We start from the raw sequence: 20,000 nt of genomic DNA, 5'->3' as shown, positions 1-20,000 counted from the left end.
TCAAGGTCAGAAAAGTCTGTATTACTAATCAATTACATTAGCGTTAGAAACGCTCGGCACACATGTCTGCACTTATGCTAGGTTCACCTTTGGAAGTGGAACAGTCAACGTGGGCACCTAAGTGCCCTCACTTAGTTTGTAGCACAGTATGTAACTACACACTCACCCTGGAATTAATCGTCCCAATTAAAACCACTGTTCCTCGCAGAGTTAAACAGCAGGGTTAACGACGCAACCCACTGCTACCACAGAACTCTTTAGTTGCTCACTTGCTTCACATAGTGGCGAAAGAACACTCTGGAAGACTTCCAGCCAGTGTATGAACAAAGATGTTCAAAATCCATACCATTAAGGAAATTTAAGGATGAAGCAACTTTCCTCGGATCGTGACCTGCGGGTGTACTGTCAGGATCCGCTCTGCGAATAAAATATGCGATTTTTCGCCCTGAGTTGATTCAGTGATAAATTTGAGCCTGATGTTTCTCCCCTGAATAGTTGACCACCCTTGAAGTCTGAAGTTCTATGAAGATAGACCTTTAGGCATTCTACTGGACATAGAGATGCATCTTCTTTCAGAGGGCAGATTCTCCAGGGACCCCAGCTGTTGGTGGGTAACTCATTCTTGGCGAGAAAAGTAGGCTCCGGAAACAGGTTCAGTTCTCCCCCATCCAGGAACTGAACACGACTTTCCTCCCTCGAGAGGGCTACAATCTCACTAACCCAGGCCCCGAATGCGAGTGCAAATAGGAAAATAACTTTTTGGGTCAAATCCTTTAACGCACCCTCCTCATTGCTCAATAGAGAAGCAAAATGAAGAACTTTGTCTAAAGACCATGAAATGGGCTTTGGAGGTGCTGAAGGTCTGAGCCTAGCGCAGGCTTTCGAAGCTTTATTGCCTTCTAGTAGATTTGCATATACATTCCTCTAGGAAGTCTATGCTGGCTTTCGAAATCCCGAAACGCTTTCTCACCGCCAGGGAGAGAAAATCATGAGCTGCAGGGTCCGGGTTTTCTGTAATGAAGCGCAGACAGTAGACTTCTGGACTCGCTGGGTCAGAACTGGATCTGGTAGCGGTAGAAACTTCAGCCGTAGTTCCAATGCCAGGGGGAACCACACGCTGTTAGGCCACTTGTGGGCCACTATTGCCGCTACCCCCTTGAAGGATCTCAGTTTGTTGAGGACCCTCAACAGAAGGTTGTGAGGAGGGAACAGATAATTCCTGGACCATCTGTTCCAGTCGAGGGACATCGCGTCCACTGCTTCCGCTAAGGGGTCCTCGTACAGGGACACGTACAGGGGCAACTTCTTGTTGTCTATCGTTGCAAAGAGTTCTATCTGCAGTTCTGGGACTTGACTCAAGATGAAGGAGAATGATCCTGCGTCTAGAGACCATTCCGACTCTATCGGTGTGAACCTGGATAGAGCGTCCGCTGTCACATTGCGGACTCCTTGAAGGTGAACTGCCGACAGGTACCACTTCTTCTTTTCCGCCAATCGGAAGATGGCCAACATCACCTGGTTGAGAGGTGGTGACCTTGATCCATGTCGATTTAAGCATCTCACAACTACCTCGCTGTCCAGCACCCACTATATGTGGATCGAGTGATGCGGGGAGACTTTCTTTAAGGTAAGGAGCACTGCCATAGCCTCTAGAAAGTTTATGAGAAAGGTCTTGAATAGCTTGGACCAAGTCCCCTGGACTTTTTTCCGATGAGAGTGACCTCCCCATCCCTCCTTCGAGGCGTCTGAGTGAATTGTCACCGACGGGGGAGGTGGCTGAAGAAGAACCGACTTCTTTAGATGTCTGGCTTGGGACCAAGGCCTGAGAAGAGTACGTAGACGAAACGGAACTGGTCTTCTCAGATCTCTTCGCGCGTTTGATGCATAACTTCTCCAAACTCCGGTTGCATCCTTTAGCTGTGCTCTTAGCACCGGGTCTGTCACCGAAGCAAACTGAAGAGAATCCAGTACTCTCTCCTGCTCGCGTCTTGATATCCTTTCGGAATCTAGAAGTCTCTTGACAGACCCCGCTATCTCCTTCCTTTCTTCGCCGGGATGGAGAAACGGTGTGACATTGGGTCCCAGTGGATTCCCAGCCACTGGAACTTTTGAGATGGAGAAAGTCGAGACTTTTTTCTGTTGATCTTGAAGCCTAGAAACTCTAGGAACTGGATAACATAAATGGAAGCTTGCAAGCATTCTGTCTTGGATGCTGCCCACACCAGCCAGTCGTCCAGGTAGGCTACTACTTGAATTCCCTTTAGGCGTAATTGCTTGAGAGCTACGCTCGCAAGCTTTGTGAAGATCCTTGGAGCTATATTTAGCCCGAATGGCATGGCTCTGAAGGTGTATAGTCTTCGTTGTAGCTTGAACCCTAGGTAGGGGGAGAGTCGACGGTTGATTGGAACGTGCCAATAGGCGTCTGACAAGTCTATGGAGACGGCATATGCCCTCTTGGGCAGTAAGGTCCTTATGTGTTGCAGTGTTAGCATCTTGAACTTGCAGTTCACTATGAACTTGTTGAGTGGCGACAAGTACAGAATGACTCTGAGTTTTTCCCCGAGTCCTTCTTGGGAACACAAAACAGCCTCCCTTGGAATTTGTTGGACTTTACCTTTCGGATCACTTTATTCCTCCAACAAATCTTGGATGTACTCCTCCAGAACGGGGGTGGAGTGTTGGAAAAACCGAGGTCACGGGGGTGGAGTGCTGTACCAGCTCCAGCCCAGTCCATTCTTGAGTAGGCTGTGGGCCCAGGGATCGAAGGTCCACCGATCCCGAAAATTCTGAAGTCTCCCTCCTACCGGTATCACCTCACCTGGACTGTTGTCCAGAGGTCTTGCCTCCCTGACCGCGACCACCCCTGAATCCCCTTCCCCTTGAGGGACGCCTAGACGAGCCTCTGGCTGTTCCTCTAGGCTTTGCTCGAAAGGAAGTTGACTGCCCTTCGAACGTTGGGTTGAATGCCGGGGACTGCGTCGACACGGCCTGGGGTACCCACTGGAAAGTGGTCGGGGTTTGTGCCACCATCTGGGGCACTGAAGGCATCGGCAATTGCTGTTGCTGTTGCTGTTCAACTGGCTTGGCTGGCCGAGACGGTAGCCTAGTTCTCTTAGTCATCCTCTTTGGTTGGGGACCCTCATCCGGGGAATACTTTCTCTTGATAGACAGGCCCCACTTCTGGAGAAGATTTCTATTCTCCGTGGCGGCCTTATCCACAACTTCTTTGACCAATTCGCTAGGGAAAAGGTCTTTGCCCCAAATGTTTGAGGAGATTAGTTTCCTTGGCTCGTGCCTCACCGTAGCCGAGGTGAACACGAACTCCCTACAAGCTCTCCTCGCCCCGACGAAGCTGTAAAGATCCTTCGTCACTGTGGCCAGATGAGTCTTGGCCACTACCATGAACATTTTATGGACCTTGGGGTCACTTGCCATCGTCTCAAGAGTGGTCTGAAGAGACATTGAGGCAGCCAGTCTTTCTTTTGTCTCGAGCTCTCTCCGCAAAAGAAAGTCAGACAGCTTAGGGAGGTTCTCACCGAACTGACGTCCGGCAATATCAGCCTCCAACTTCCCGACTGAGAAGGTAAGATGGACGTCCTTCCAGTCCTTGTGGTCCATGGGTAGGTCCAGCGACAAGGGTTTACACTCCTCCAGGGAGGGGCAAGGCTTGCCAGCCTCGACTGCTTTTAAAACAGCCGCAAACCCTTTCTGCAAAAAGGGGAAGGCTCTAGCAGGAGAGGACACAAAGGAAGGGAGCTTCTTACTCAATGCATCTACCTTTGAGTTTGTGAAGCCCCTCTCTTTCATCGAAGATGAAAGCAAAGCTTGAGCCTTAGCATGGTCCATCACTATGACCCCCTTCGGCTCTGTCTCCTCCTTTGAAGCTGGTTCCTTCCTCAACCGGACATAACAGTCCGGATATGACCCTTTGCTGGGCCAGAATTCCACCTCCTCAAGGGGAACTGAACCCAGTTTATCCGACATGACGATCTTTCCAGTCGTCATCGGCATGTGCTCAGCATATCTCCACGGGTTAGCCTCTGTGCACAAGGGAAGGTCTTTTACATTGAGCCTTTTCTGGGGCCCACGTGATGCTGCAAGCTTCTGCATCTGCAGTTCCATTGCAGCCGCCTTCTCCATATTCTCCTTCTGCATTTCTTGGATCATTCCAACAATGGAGGAGAGGGCCTGTCCCAGCTCTACTGGGAGAGCAGACGATGTTGAGGGAATAGGTTCAGGGATCAGAACCGGAGCAGCCGACACCTCGTCGGCTTCTTCCCCTACAATGTCTGGGCCTTGATCTTCATCCTGGCCTCCTGCCAGGAGGTCTTCCTCCAAACGCTCGGACACGTCTGACATCCTGTCGTCCAACTGGATGTCTTGCAAGGCGACCGCCACTTCAGCATCCATCTGGATCTGAACTAGGGGATCTCCTCTTGAGGCTGGGGAATCACTGCATCAACTGATGCCCTAGGGAAAAGGTAAGCCCTCATCTTCTCACTTGGAAGATAAGGTCCAGAGGTGTTCTTCTGGAAGCCCCTTACCCAGGTGCGAAGCTTCTCCCTAGCTATATCCCTGGATTCCGCTGTCCTAGGGGAATCAAAAGCTTCAGTAATCAGGTTAGAGCACACGGTACATACCTGGGGGTCCCAATACCGGAGATCACCCTTGGAGACAGCGCATGCTGCGTGCCTCCTACATAACTCATGTCCGCAGAAGTTCTTACTGCGGACGTTGCAGAAAGCACTTCCGCACTTCGGACGTACCTCCTGCAAAGAGAAGAAATTTCCATGAGTATCAAGTGAACTACGTATCACTGGATATGCACAGTTAGCATAACAAATCAGAAAGGAAAGACACACACTTGTGTTTTCCCCCACAACCAATTGCTGCAGCATTCCAGATAATAAAATCGTATGGTTAATCTCTTCTAGAATAACCAATGAGAAGTTTCCAGAGGAAACGGGTGGAGCTCACACCTAAGCAATGATTTTAAAATCCCCGATAATAGACAAGAAAGAACTCACTTTCTTATCTGTAAGGCAACAGCAAAAGGCTGTGCAAGACAGCACAAAAGTGCTAGAACACACAGTGCTGTACCAAAACTTATACTATAGTTTTCTTCTTACAGTATAAGTTATACTGAAGAATACTGGTACAGTATAGAAGGTTATGTGCCGGCCGGCAAGTACTAGCTTTAAAGTATACTACTTAACAGCTATAAGGCGGCAGAATGCTGGTTCAAATGCATGTGCCGGCCGGCAACAGCCAATGTCGGCTACACAAGGTAGCACCCGGCTGCCGGCCACTGCTCCTAGCGACCGGCAGACAAGGGCTGACATTAGCCGGCCCGCAAAGGTAAACAACTGATGCCAGCCAGCAGCAAAAGAACCATTGGACTACGACTGCCAGGCTGCCGGCCTCATAGGCCGGCAGCCGGATCGGGTACAGCACTAGAAGAAAACAGAATGGATGCCGGGATAAGAGCGTAAACTACCTCCAAGCCCGGCAATCCGAAAGAGTGCATAAAAGGAAGGGGAGAATCTAATTCAGGCTTCCTGACCAATGCCGTCTGGCTCTACAGGCAGGCATGGATGAGGGACCAAGGGAGGTCCGGGCAGCACTCAAAGCAGAAGACCCTTGCCGGCCGGTAGACTCTGCCGGCCGGCAAGGGACTGAGTCAATTCCACATCCTAACCTATCCTAGGTCCAGATGTAGAATGACGTACAGTACTGTAATGGCTAGGCCATTACAGAGATAGAGGGGGAAGGGACAAAAGAGGGTCCTACCAACCTTGCTTTAGTGAAGGATCACCCGCAGCCAAGAAAACTCATCTTAGCCTAAGGGAGATCCAAGGATTGAGGCCAGCAATACTTGCCAGCTCCCAAAGAACCAAAGCAAGGAAGGTGCTGCTACTCTCAGGGAAAGGATCTCATCGTCCCACCGAGAACAGCAACAAGGACTAGTTTGCTAGATCACAAAAGAAGGAATCATCTCGTACAGAAACCTTCGGTAGTGACCTAAGGAGGCTAAGCCTCCTATGTCTGTGTCAGGCCAGCGAGGGAGACTCTACCCCAAGCCAGACAAACACAGACTCAGACTAAAAAAACTCTGTTGTTCTGTCCCTGTCTGAAACCAGACTTACTGGAACAGGAAGGTACAGTAACACCCCATTATAGTTTTATCGAAAGTTAATTCAGATAAACCACATAGGGATAAGCCCAAGGCTTAAACAGAGGGAAAGGGATTGCATACCTTCTCCGAAGAAAAGTAAGCAACCGGGGAGTATGAGAAAGTATACTAAGGCTCCATAAGCAACTTAGCCTAGGCACCAAGAGAATCGATTACCTAAATCACCGAAACTCACTCGTATACTATCTTGGAAATATTCAACATAATCTTAAATGTATAAAAAAACAGCCTAAAGCTTCAATAAAATCTTAATACACTCGGAAAACCAAAATCATGCAGGAAGTACTTGAACCAAACGACTAGGCTACATGGCCTACCGTAGGCCAGAGTTGGCGAATACTTCGCCAAAATAATACTAAAGCACGAAAGGAAATCCTAAGTAATGCTAAATAGCTAAAATTTATTAAACCAAAACAACCGGCAATGTTGCTCTGGCTAACTAAAACTCATACCTAGCGAGCGACAGCGTCCATGACGCCTCCGGTAGGCAACGGCTCTTGTAACAAAGATTAATACTATTAATCACATAAAAATTTACCAAGAGCCTACATTTATACATAAAAGAAATGGTACTCAACTTATCAGAGGCCGACGAAGTTGGAGAAGCCATGAAAAGCTGAATAAATCCCAGATTTGCGAGAAACACAGGAAAAAACACCAAGTTGTTAAGCTACGCAAAAAGGAATTACAGATGGCGCCAGGATTGCCGCCAGGCACGCTTACGAAACTAGAGAAGAGGGAGCCTTGGGAGCGGCTCCCCCTTTTTCTTTCCCGTTTTCGTTTCTTGCCAATTGACCCCTCGATGTGTTATCTCTGTTTGGGGTGCAGATTGCCATGTGGCGTGTCAAGAATACGTCCTCTGATATGTCGCGATATCCCTTTCATTAGGGATATTCGCTCCAGGAGTTAGAATTCTGGGTACCTTAAGGTAAATTCTCTGGGAATATCACCGTAGTTGTAATATACCCTAGGAAGCTACCCTATAGGAACTTCCATCAGGACAACATGGCTTGAGCCCAAAAATACATGTATATATATATATATATATATATATATATATATATATATATATATATATATATATGTGTGTATATATATATATACATATATATATACATATGTCTATATGTATATATACATGTATATATATATATATATATATATATATATATATATATATACATATATATATACATATGTATATATATGTATATATACATATATATATATATATATATATATATATATATATATATATATATACATATATATATACATATATATATATATATATATATATGTATATATACATGTATATATATATATATATATATATATATATATATATATATATATATATATATATATATATATATATATATATATATATATATACAGCCGTTTCAACATGTAAATGACAAAGTAAAAGTCCAGTTAATCAAAGTTTTAACTGCTACAGTACTGGTACAAAACTCAGGGCTTTAGAGTAATGTGGGGCAATAGTCTTTCCTCTCCTTCTAAACCCAGTTGTGGTATTAGACAGGGTAGTGTTCTATCAGCACTTCTGTTTGCCGTATATGTGGATGACTTAAGTGCAAAAGTCCTCAGCAGGGAAGGTGGTTGCACAGTGGGAGAAGTTAAGGTGAATCATATCTTTTACGCAGATGATATAATACTTTTAGCCCCATCTTTAAAAGTGTTGCAAATACTCATAGATAAAGGTAAAGAATATTTGAAGTACCATTATCTTGAAGCCGATCCGGACAAGACCAAAGTTCTTGTTATAAAGCCCTGGAATTTTATGTCATTTGGTGAACCGTCACTCTATATTAATGACGTCAGGTTAGAAGTCGTTAAGTCATGTAAATATCTCGGCATGAATATCAATGACAATCTGAAAGACGATGACCATATTGCATAACTATATCGAGGGCAATGCTTGCGAGCAGATATGTTGCTAAGGAACTTTCATATGTGCAATGTTCCTTTGCAAGAAACATTAGAAATAATTCTTAAACAACTTTTCCCTAAACCCAGAGAACAAATTTTTGAAGGTTTCAACAAAATGCTATTTAACACCTCTAGAACTAGCTTCCACTACTAGGTAGGCCAGGGTACCAGCCACCCGTTGAGATACTACCAGTAGAGAGTTATGGGGTCTTTTGACTGGCCAGACAGTAGTACATTGGATCCTTCTCTCTAGTTACGGTTCATTTTCCCTTTGCCTACCCACTCACACCGAATAGTCTGGCCTATTCTTTACATATTCTCCTCTGTCCTCATACACCTGACAACACAGATTACCAAACAATTCTTCTTCACCCAAGGAGTTACTGCACTGTAATTGTTCAGTGGCCTCTTCCTTCTTTGTTAGGGTAGAAGAGACTCTTTAGCTATGGTAAGCAGCTCTTCTAGGAGAAGGAAACTCCAAAATCAAACCATTGTTCTCCAATCTTGGGTAGTGCCATATCCTCTGTATCATGGTCTTCCACCGTCTTCGGTTAGAGTTCTCTTGCTAGAGGGTACACTCGGGCACACTGTTTTATCTTATATCTTATTTCTCTTCCTCTTGTTTTGTTAAAGTTTTTATAGTTTATAAAGTGATATTTATTTTGATATTGTTGCTCTTCTTGAAATACTTTTTTTTTCCTTGCTTCCTTTCCTCACTGGGGTACTTTCCCTGTTGGAGCCCCTGGGCTTATAGCATCCTGCTTTTCCAAGTAGGGTTGTGGCTTAGCAAGTAATAACAATAATAATAAAAATAATAATAATAATTATAATAATAATAATAATAATAATAATAATAATAATAATGAGCAGGTAGATGGAGTGGTAATGGTATTGCCGTGTGGACCAACCTTAGCAAATGTAATTTTATGTTATTGTGAAGGGAAATGGCTGAGTGATTGATATACAGAATTTAAGTTTTTTTTTCTTTCTTTTTTTTTGGGGGGGGGGGGGGTTACCGTCAATATGTGGACAGTACATTTTTCCTTTTTAAATATTGACCATGTAAACCAGTGTTTAGATTGTTTAAATTCAAAGCATCTCAATGCGAAATTTACAAACGAAAGTGAACAGGATGATACTTTGCATTTTCTCGATGTCTTGGTTTCTCGGAAACATAATACCTTTGGAACTTCAGTATTTCAGAAAAAAAAAACCTTCACAGGACTAAGCTCTCACTTTTAAAATTCAGAACGAAAAATTTACACAACACAATAAAAACTCTTTTACACACGTTACCATGCATGTTTTACTTTATCTGAAGCTTTATGAGGAAGAAAATTTTCTAAAGTCTTTCTTTAGGAACAATGAGTTCCCTCAGAACCTATATTAAAAACACGGTAAACAGTTTTTCAGTAAAATTTACCGTCAAAATTTAGTAATTCAAAGTGCGTAAGAAAATATTCTGTTTCCTTTCCATACTATGGTTATGTTTCAGTGTTGCAGGGAAGCGTTATTCCCATATAGATTCAAAAATTAGTTTTATGAACAAGCTCTCAGTTGGCTTACTTTTTAAATATAAGTAAGCCTACCTACTACCTCGTGTTCTGGTGCCATATACACTTATCAATGTGCACTGTGTAATGAGTGCTACACTGGAAGCACGTCTACACAGCTTCAGTACGGTATTTCGGAGCACACGGGAAGATCGCTGCGTACCAATAAACCTTTAAGTAAGAACCCAATTTTTGCCATTTATGACTATTCATTCAAATCGGGTCATGCCCTTTCCAAAGAAAATGTCAAAATCACTAACAGACTTGGTAATGTCAGCCAACTGAGAATCTTGGAATCTATGTACACTTATAAGACAAAACCCAGCTTATATGAGGGCTTACCTGTCTGGTTACCAGTGACCCATTGATCTGTTTCTGGTCCGTGGGTTGCTGCTCTGAGTAGGTGGTCGTCATTTCCTGCAGGTAATTAGGTTATATTAGTAATGAGGTCTTTTATATAGTTTTACGTTCTTTGATTGGTTTGATTTTAAACGTAGTTGGGTAGTTCTTATAAGTATATCTTCCTAATTATCTATTTATAATATTTTTTTCAATAATTTTACACTGTATCATTTACAGATAGGCTGAAGATGATTTAAGTTTTATCGAGAGCTCCTAAATAACAAAGATGATGATAGCAACACTGATTGTTTTATTAATGATTAAATTACGATTCCCAAGAGGACCCCCAACTAAGCTGGAGGAAGGATCAGAAAACCGAAATTTTGACCTAGCACTTTCGCATTGTCCTACCTCTTCATGGCCAATTGGACCAAGAGAAAAAAAAGGTCAATATATGCATATGCATGCCTTCTGGTTAGTACAATGGTGACTCGTTCGTCTTGCATTCAAATGGCAGCAGTTTGATCCCAGCCTGGAACTGTGAGTTTAGGCTGTTTACTGGGGAGGTCACTGCTGTGGTTGTGTTTGCCCAGCTGACCTTCTGGTTTCTGGTGTGTGGCTCTTCAGATGATACTGGAACTGAAACCAGACACCTTTAACCTACAGTATATATATATATATATATATATATATATATATATATATATATATATATATATATATATATATATATATATACATATACGGTTCATTTTCCTTTTGCTTACACACACACACACACCGAATAGTCTGGCCTATTCTTTCCATATTCTCCTCTGTCCTCATTCACCTGACGACACTGAAGTTACCAAACAATTCTTATTTACTCAGTGGGTTAACTTCTCCACTGTAATTGTTCAGTGGCTACTTTCCTCTTAGAAAGAGTAAAAGAGAGAATTTAGCTATGGTAAGCAGCTATTCTAGGAGAAGGACACCCCAAAATCAAACCATTGTTCTCTATTCTTGGATAGTGCCATAGCCTCTGTAACACGGTATTCCACTGTCTTGGGCCGAGTTCTCTTGCTTGAGGGTACACTATTATATCTTATTTCTCTCCCTCTTGTATTTTTTAAGTTTTCATAGTTTATATATAAAAGATCTATTTTAATGTTGTTACTGTTCTTAAAACATTTTATTTTAATTGTTCATTACTTCTCCTGTAGTTTATTTATTACCTTCTCTCCTTATATATTCACTGAACGATTTCTCCCTACTTATAACAACTTGATTTTCCAACTATGGTTGTAGCTTAGCTAATAATAATAATAATAATAATAATAATAATAATAATAATAATAATAATAATAATAATAATGATAATAATAATAATATAATACTTATATTTTTCACTATATTTAATATACGGTAGTTGGAAATGAAAAATAAACCCGCAGGTAAAAAAGGTTTTACAATGAGCATATCTATCTATCTATCCATATATATATATATATATATATATATATATATATATATATATATATATATATATATATATATATATATATATATATATATATATATATATACACAGTATACTGTATGTGTGTAAGTAGTTGATTGCTTATATTTGCTTCTTTAACAATTAACAATGCAGCTGTTTTTACATAGCGTTTGAATAGAGAGAGAGAGAGAGAGAGAGAGAGAGAGAGAGAGAGAGAGAGAGAGAGAGAGAGAGAGAGAGAGAGAGAGAGAGAGAGAGAGAGAGATGGGTGAATAGCAGTGTCCTCCCCATATAAGTTGGTAATACTCGTTTTCTTTAGGAAGCCAAATGAGCATCATAGAAAACAGTATCATTGGTGACTTTATGATAATATATTTTACCAAATGAAAAAAGACGGCCCACTTCTACGTGTTGCTATAATGGTATAAGTCTTGCAGAACAATATAATTTTATAGCTTATATAAGCTATAAAATGAAGGGTCTAATTTAATCTTGCTGCTGTTCTATCATCAGCAACCCAAATCATCCAACATTAAAACAAGATAAGAAAATTCTGTTTAAATTTCGTTCTGTATAATGAAAGTACATATGCAACCAAGAGAGCGAGTACAACTTTTTAAATCTTTTTAATGAAACTGGCTTTATAGTAGTTTTGTATATTTCCTCTTTTGACTTCTCTCAGAAGCAATGTTTTTTTTTTTTTTTTTTTTTTTTTTTTAGGACAAGAGAAAAGAGACACCAGACAAATAGGGGAATAACTTAGCTGGCTAAATTCGCGCAGTTTATATATGCAAGAAATTAAAGTTTAGATATCTTTGCCAGGTTTCAGTGACTTCTCTCCAGAGTAGCAAATAGAAAGGTCTGCTTCCATTGTAATTCTTCAGTGGTTACTTTCCTCTTGGTAAGCAGCTCTTCTGGGAGAAGGTCACTCCATGATCAAACATTGTTCTCTAGTCTTGGGTAGTGCAATAGCCTCTGTACCATGGCCTTCCACTGTGTTGGATTAGAGTTCTCTTGCTTGTGGGTACACTCGGGCACGTTTATCTATCTTATTGATCTTCCTCTTGACTTGTTTTTAAAGTTTTCATTTTCTTGTTATTTTCAAGTTTTTATAGTATATTTATGATTTTTTTTTTTTAAATATTATCATTGTTCCTAAATATCTCATGTAGTTTTCCTTATTTCCTATCCTCAAAGGGATATTTTCTCTGTTGGAGCCCTTGGGCTTATAGCATCCTGCTTTTCCAACTAGGGTTGTAGCTTACCAAGTAATAATAATAATAACAACAACAATAATAATAATAATAATAATAATAATAATAATAATAATAATAATAATAATAATAATATTAATAATCATCATCAGTGGTTACTTTCCTCTTGGTAAGGGTCGAAGAGACTCTTTAGCTATGGCAAGCAGCTCTTCTAGGAGGACACTCCAAAATCCAACCTTTGTTCTCTAGTCTTGGATAGTGCCATAGCCTCTGTACCATAGCCTTTCACTGTCTTAGGTTAGGGTTCTCTTGCTTGAGTGTACACTCAAGCACACTATTCAATCTTATTTTTCTTCCCCTTGTGTTTTTTCAAAGTTTTTATAGTTTATATATGAAAGATTTACTTCGGTGTTGTTGCTGTTCTTAAAAGTTTATTTGGTTGTTAGTTACTTCTCTTGTAGTTCCCTTACTTCCTTTCCTCCCTAGGCTATTTTTCCTTTTGAAGCCCTTGGGCTTATAGCATCCTGCTTTTCCAACTAGGATTGTAGCTTAGTAAGTAAGTAAGTAAGTAAGTAAGTAAGTAAGTAAGTAAATAAAAATAATAATAATAATAATAATAATAATAATACTAAGAACAAAAATAATAATAATAATAATAATAATAATAATAATATTAAGAACAAAATAATAATAATAATAATAATAATAATACTAAGAACAAAAATAATAATATTAATAATAATATTAAGAACAAAATAATATTAATAATAATAATAATAATAATACTAAGAACAAAAATAATAATAATAATAATAATAATAATAATAATAATAATAATAATAATAATAATAAGGACAAAATAATAATAATAATAATAATAATAATAATAATAATAATAATAAGAAAAAAAAAAATAATAATAATATTAAGAACAAAATAATAATAATGATAATAATAATATTAATAATAATAATAATAATAATAATAATAAGAAAAAAAAAATAATAATAATATTAAGAACAAAATAATAATAATGATAATAATAATATTAATAATAATAATAATAATAATAATAGATGATTATCAGAACGTCAGCCGGGGAAACCCGACTCCCCACTGTGGTGCCCAACCACAGCTGTGGCCTCCCCAGTTAACAGCTTAAACTCACGGTCCCGGGCTGGAATCGATCTGCTGGCATGCGAATGCTAGGCAAACCCGTTACCACTGTACTATCCAGGGGGCCATTCAGTGCCCAGACACAATTTTGTGAAGTAAAAGAGGCTGTGCAGAAAATATGGAAGAACGGAAGCGGGGGCAGAGGTAAAGGCGAAAGTAATAAAGTGGGTGCAGCTATGCAAAGACCTCTTAAAATACCAAGAGGAAAGAAGCCACTGAACAACATATAAAAGGTACATTGATATTCAACTCCCAGATTAAGAAAATCATCCCACAATCTGGTCACAGCGGGAATAAAACTTAATGAATACTGTATAGTATTTAACATAGAAAATCTGATTGGACTAAATTTTCCAATTAACTTTAAAGATATCTATATTTTACCTGAAACACAATTTATTGTGGCATTTAAGAATAAAACTAGAAAGGACATCTGAGAATGCAGACCCCCGCCACGGCAGCTTATTTCTCGAAATCAGCTTTCCTTTCCCAGAATCACTTTAGACTGTGTAGACGGACTTGAAGTCTGTGACAACCATGTGGGAACTTGGGGTTAAGGTAAAGGTTAACTAAGTTGACCTTTTGGTCGACCTTGACATTGACCTTTGTCCTAAGAATTTCAGAATTGTATAATTTCCACGTCTGAACATAACAATAAATCCCTGAAAGTTTCCCTACTCTATGAATAAAATTATGGCCAGGAATTTGTTCACAAATAAAAAAAAACGGAATAAAAGGGGAAAAAAAAGACAATCCGGGGCGAAAAGATAACCTCCTTTAAACTTCGTTGGTGGAGATAACTATGGATGGTAGACCAAATCACATTCAGGACAAGCGATAATTTTTATATTGATCCAATGAGAAATCTATATACAGGAGAATCGCACAACAACAAAAAAATGTATGTACAAGATAACGTTGCATTTTTTTTTCGTTCATGTTAATGAAATCAATCAAGTCGGTATATTTCTTATATAAGTGAATTATAAACAAAGAAAATTTTTGCATGTACATGAATTTCGGCAAAGAAACACAACCTGATTAAGTAATCTCTCTCTCTCTCTCTCTCTCTCTCTCTCTCTCTCTCTCTCTCTCTCTCTCTCTCTCATGAATTTCGACAAAGGAACACAACCTGATTAAGTAATCTCTCTCTCTCTCTCTCTCTCTCTCTCTCTCTCTCATGAATTTCGACAAAGGAACACATAACCTGATTAAGTAATCTCTCTCTCTCTCTCTCTCTCTCTCTCTCTCTCTCTCTCTCTCTCTCTCTCTCTCTCTCTCATGAATTTCGACAAAGGAACACATAACCTGATTAAGTAATCTCTCTCTCTCTCTCTCTCTCTCTCTCTCTCTCTCTCTCTCTCTCTCTCTCTCTCTCTCTCTCTCTCTCATGAATTTCGACAAAGGAACACATAACCTGATTTAGTAATCTCTCTCTCTCTCTCTCTCTCTCTCTCTCTCTCTCTCTCTCTCTCTCTCTCTCTCATGAATTTCGGCAAAGAAACACAACCTGATTAAGTAATCTCTCTCTCTCTCTCTCTCTCTCTCTCTCTCTCTCTCTCTCTCTCTCTCTCTCTCTCTCTCATGAATTTCGACAAAGGAACACATAACCTGATTAAGTAATCTCTCTCTCTCTCTCTCTCTCTCTCTCTCTCTCTCTCTCTCTCTCTCTCTCTGTCTCTCTCATGAATTTCGACAAATGAACACATAACCTGATTAAGTAATCTCTCTCTCTCTCTCTCTCTCTCTCTCTCTCTCTCTCATGAATTTCGACAAAGGAACACATAACCTGATTAAGTAATATCTCTCTCTCTCTCTCTCTCTCTCTCTCTCTCTCTCTCTCTCTCTCTCTCTCTCTCTCTCTCTCATGAATTTCGACAAAGGAACACATAACCTGATTAAGTAATCTCTCTCTCTCTCTCTCTCTCTCTCTCTCTCTCTCTCTCTCTCTCTCTCTCTCTCTCATTATTCGTCCTTAACACCCTTATTCCAACATTACCCGGACATTCAAACTACGCTGCTTGAATGTCTGTCTGTCTGTCTGTCCTAACAAACAGTCGTTCGCCTGCAATTAAAACTGCATTACTGCCAATACTGTCGCTTAATTTGGCAATAAAAGACTACAGAAGTCTAAAATATTTGGATTGCAACCCCCCCCCCCCCCTATAAAAAGCTTACTGGAAACATCACTATGGTCTACCCCTCTGCCCATCGGATCCAGAGCAAATACCATAATTTGCTTTTAATTACAATTAATTAAAGAAAATCCAGGCGACTGTGTTTGACGGGAAGTGCAAGGAAGCTAGGAAACTTAAAAGAGGATCATGGCCTTTAAAAGTTGCTGTCTTAAGCAAAATGTTCTCTTGCTTGAGGGTACACTCGGCCACACTATTCTATTTTATTTCTCTTCCTCTTATTTCGTTGAAGTTTTTATAATTTATATATGAAATATTTATTTCAATTGTTGTTATTGTTCTTAAATATCTTATTTTAATTGTTAATTACTTCTCTTATTTCTTTGTTTCCTTTACTCACTGGGCTGTTTTCCCCGTTGGAGCCCCTGGGCTTATAGAATCTTCCTTTTCCAACTAAGGTCGTAGCTTAGCAAGTAATGATAATAATTATATTATCATTATCATCAATTGCTGCATTCGTGTATTAAGAATAAGCTAAATGGGGCATTCTAAAAAAAAAGAAAATGATCTTAATTTATGTTGAAAAATAAAATTGGAAATATATTACAAATAATAACAATCTCCCTTGTATAATAAAAACAAGTGTCTCGCAATATAAATATATATATATATATATATATATATATATATATATATATATATATATATTCAAATAAGCCATGTATTTTTGATACATCAATGTCTTGATTCCCTTAACGACCTCGGGATGAGAGCCCCAGGCGAAATCACACAAAGACAAGAGCTTGTGACCCGGCAGGTCACAATAGCTAGTCTTTGTGTAATTTCGCCTGGGGCTCTCATCCCGAGGTCGTTAAGAGAATCAAGACATTGATGTATCAAAAATACATGGCTTATTTGAATATATATATATATATATATATATATATATATATATATATATATATATATATATATATATATAATTTCTTTCCGGTCACGTTCAGCTCTTCCCGTCCCTCGGGAGGGGGGAAGAGAGGAAGTTTCAATACCCTGGTGAGGGGGAGCGCGTGCATGTCTGCACATCTATCTAAATATATAGCTGTCATTTTAGACGGGTTGCATACACTCGTATTAATAATAACAATCAAATATGGTCAAGAGACAATGCGTATTGTCTATTGCTCGACCTTGACCTTTGACTAAGGACTTTCAAAACCGAGTCACTTCCTGGTCTCAACATAACAATTAATCCCTGAAAGTTTCACAACACTATTAAAATTGCAGCTAGGGCCTTGTTCACAAACAAACAAACGGGCAAACAAGGGCGAAAACATAACCTCCTCCCAACTTCGTTCACTGTGTTTATGAAGATTACGGACCCTTCTCTGGAGAGAGAGAGAGAGAGAGAGAGAGAGAGAGAGAGAGAGAGAGAGAGAGAGAGAGAGAGAGAGAGAGAGAGGATATAATGAAAAACCTTAATCCAAAACATAACCTTCCTATGGGTAAACACAAGACCCATAAAGTTTCACTGGCGGCTTCTCTCTTGACAAGCGAGACCACCACATTAATGAAAATTCTAATTAAAATGGAGGCTGGCGGTTGCAAAGGGGGGAAGAGAGGAAGGGAGGGGACACGACCGCCTCCATCACCCCCCATACCCCCCTTTTCCTCATCCCTTAGCTGTCACCCATTATGTCGGGTTATCAGTAACAATTAAGAATGTATATGGTTAGCAAAATGACTCCTCTCATTCCTATATTGCCGCTGTGTAGTTAAATGATGTCTCTGCCTTGTCGCAAAATGGATGTTATATGGAGGGGGCATGGTGGTGGGGTGGGGGGGGAAATGAAGGAGAAAGGGGGGTCTAGAGAGCCCACCAAGTTGTAGCATTAGTAGTAGTAGTAGTAGTAGTAGTAGTAGTCATACAGAACTCTGTATTGAATTATATAGCGCGTGTCGCAAATTGGAAATGTAAGGGAGGGTCTGCTCAGTGTAGACAATGCTAATCTACGCTGTCATGCATTATTTTCTCTTAATGTTTTAAAGGCAGTAGTTTGGCCAAGATTGGCCAAGGCACCAGACACCCGTTGAGATACTACCACTAGAGAGTTATGGCGTCCTTTGACTGGCCAGACAGTACTACATTGGATCCTTCTCTCTGGTTACGGTTCACTTTCCCTTTGCCTACACATACACCGAATAGTCTAGCATATTCTTTACAGATTCTCCTCTGTCTTCACACACCTGACAACACTAAGATTACCAAACAATTCTTCTTCGCTCACGAGGTTAACTACTGCACTGTAATTGTACTTTCCTCTTGGTAAGGGTAGAAGACTCTTCGGCTATTGTAAGCAACTCTTCTAGGAGAAGGACACTCCAAAATCAAACCATTGTTCTCTAGTCATGGGTAGTGCCATAGCCTCTGTACCATGGCCTTTCACTGACTTGGGTTAGAGTTCTCCTGCTTGAGGGTACACTCGAGCACACTTTTTCTATCTAATTTCTCTTCCTCTTGTTTTGTTTAAGTTTTTATAGTTTATAAAGGAAAAATTCATTTAAAGTCGTTACCGTTCTTAAAATATTTTATTTTTCCTTGTTTCCTTTCCTCAGTGGGCTATTTTCCCTGTTGGGGCCCCTCCGGCTTATAGCATGCTGCTTTTCCAGCTAGGGTTGTAGCTTGCAAATAATAATAATAATAATAATAATAATAATAATAATAAAGGCCGCTCATGAATGGCAGAGGCGAGGGACAGTGACATTACCCTATCAGGCAGGACAATGCCCTAGAGACTAACCATATATACATATGATCAGCGCCCCAAGCCCCCTATCCACCCAAAGCTAGGACCAAGGAGGGCAAGGCAATGGCTGCTGATGGCTTAACAGAGACCTAAAGGCACCCCCAAAAACCCCCATCCTTAGCTCATATGGATAGTGAGATTGCAGCGACCAAAGGAACTAACGAGCTTGAGCTAGAATCAAACCCCAGTCTGGCGTTCACCACATCGGCCACCACAACCGTTCTTCTTCTTCTTCTTTGTTCATGTGTTATGCCTTTGCTATTTTCTTGTTCTTCATTTATTGTGATGTTCAGTATTGCATTTTTACTGTTTCCTACTAAGGAAGTTCAGTAATGCATATTTGTAATGATTCTCGTGTAAGGTATAGTTCAGTAATACGTTTTTATCAGTTATATGATACGACTTTTTAACTATTTAGGCCATTATATAATAATAATAATAATAATAATAATAATAATAATACTAGTGGTAGGTTCCAGCTTCCTCGTAGCTCTCTCCACAACACTGTAATTGTGGGCACACTACTAAAAGCGCAGTAGGTGCAAAGCGTTGCAGTCTGCAAAAAGTTCATTGTCATTACTTACCTCCTACATAGACAGCAAGTAGTAGTAGTAGCAGTAGTAGTAGTGAATTCAGTCGAGAGAATGAGAGCAAACTTTATTCATCCTCGCGAAATATGAACGTCGGTCTAATGCTAATAAATGACTAAAGCTAGAATCTATATTCTACTATACTCACATAATCACCATTCTTGACCTGATTTGATTCCGGCGTCTCCTGATTTCGGTCTGTAATTGATGAACGGAAACTCAATGATCCCATTGCCGGCGGAGATGGCTCAGTGGAATTCTCATACCCTCCCATAAACTTGATAGGCACAGATATGTGAGTATAAGCAAAGAGTATGACCATCAAGACGAACATGTTTACCCAAATCTTCATCCGGTTAGACACGCTCCTCATGATAGTATTCTGAAAAGAAAAATTCACATTTCAGATGTAAACTTAGCAGTAGGTTTGCATTAACATAATTTTTTTCTCCTCTTTAGGAATCTAAGTTTTTGTAATTAACCGATGGGACAGGCAACCCAATACCCTCGCTTAGCTAACACGGAGACTGCCAGGATCATGTGACATTTTGGGTAGGCCCTGG

General features: G+C 40.0%; 1 protein-coding gene across 1 annotated transcript in view; it reads right to left on the bottom strand.

Moving 5' to 3' along the window:
- Window positions 1-19,810, bottom strand: part of LOC137620139 (uncharacterized) — a 67,155-nt gene extending 47,345 nt beyond the window's left edge. Inside the window, exons 1-2 of the mRNA XM_068350400.1 lie at window positions 19,586-19,810; window positions 8,215-8,220 (exon numbers count right to left, since the gene is read on the bottom strand). Of these exons, the coding sequence (XP_068206501.1) occupies window positions 8,215-8,220; window positions 19,586-19,810 (231 nt within the window). The remainder of the gene's footprint in view (window positions 1-8,214; window positions 8,221-19,585) is intronic.
- Window positions 19,811-20,000: the final 190 nt, after the last annotated feature.

Source organism: Palaemon carinicauda, chromosome 26 (assembly GCF_036898095.1).
Source record: "Palaemon carinicauda isolate YSFRI2023 chromosome 26, ASM3689809v2, whole genome shotgun sequence".
NCBI lineage: Eukaryota > Metazoa > Arthropoda > Malacostraca > Decapoda > Palaemonidae > Palaemon > Palaemon carinicauda.
Note: the sequence above shows the minus strand (reverse complement) of the source record. Positions and strands in the feature narration are given on the sequence as shown.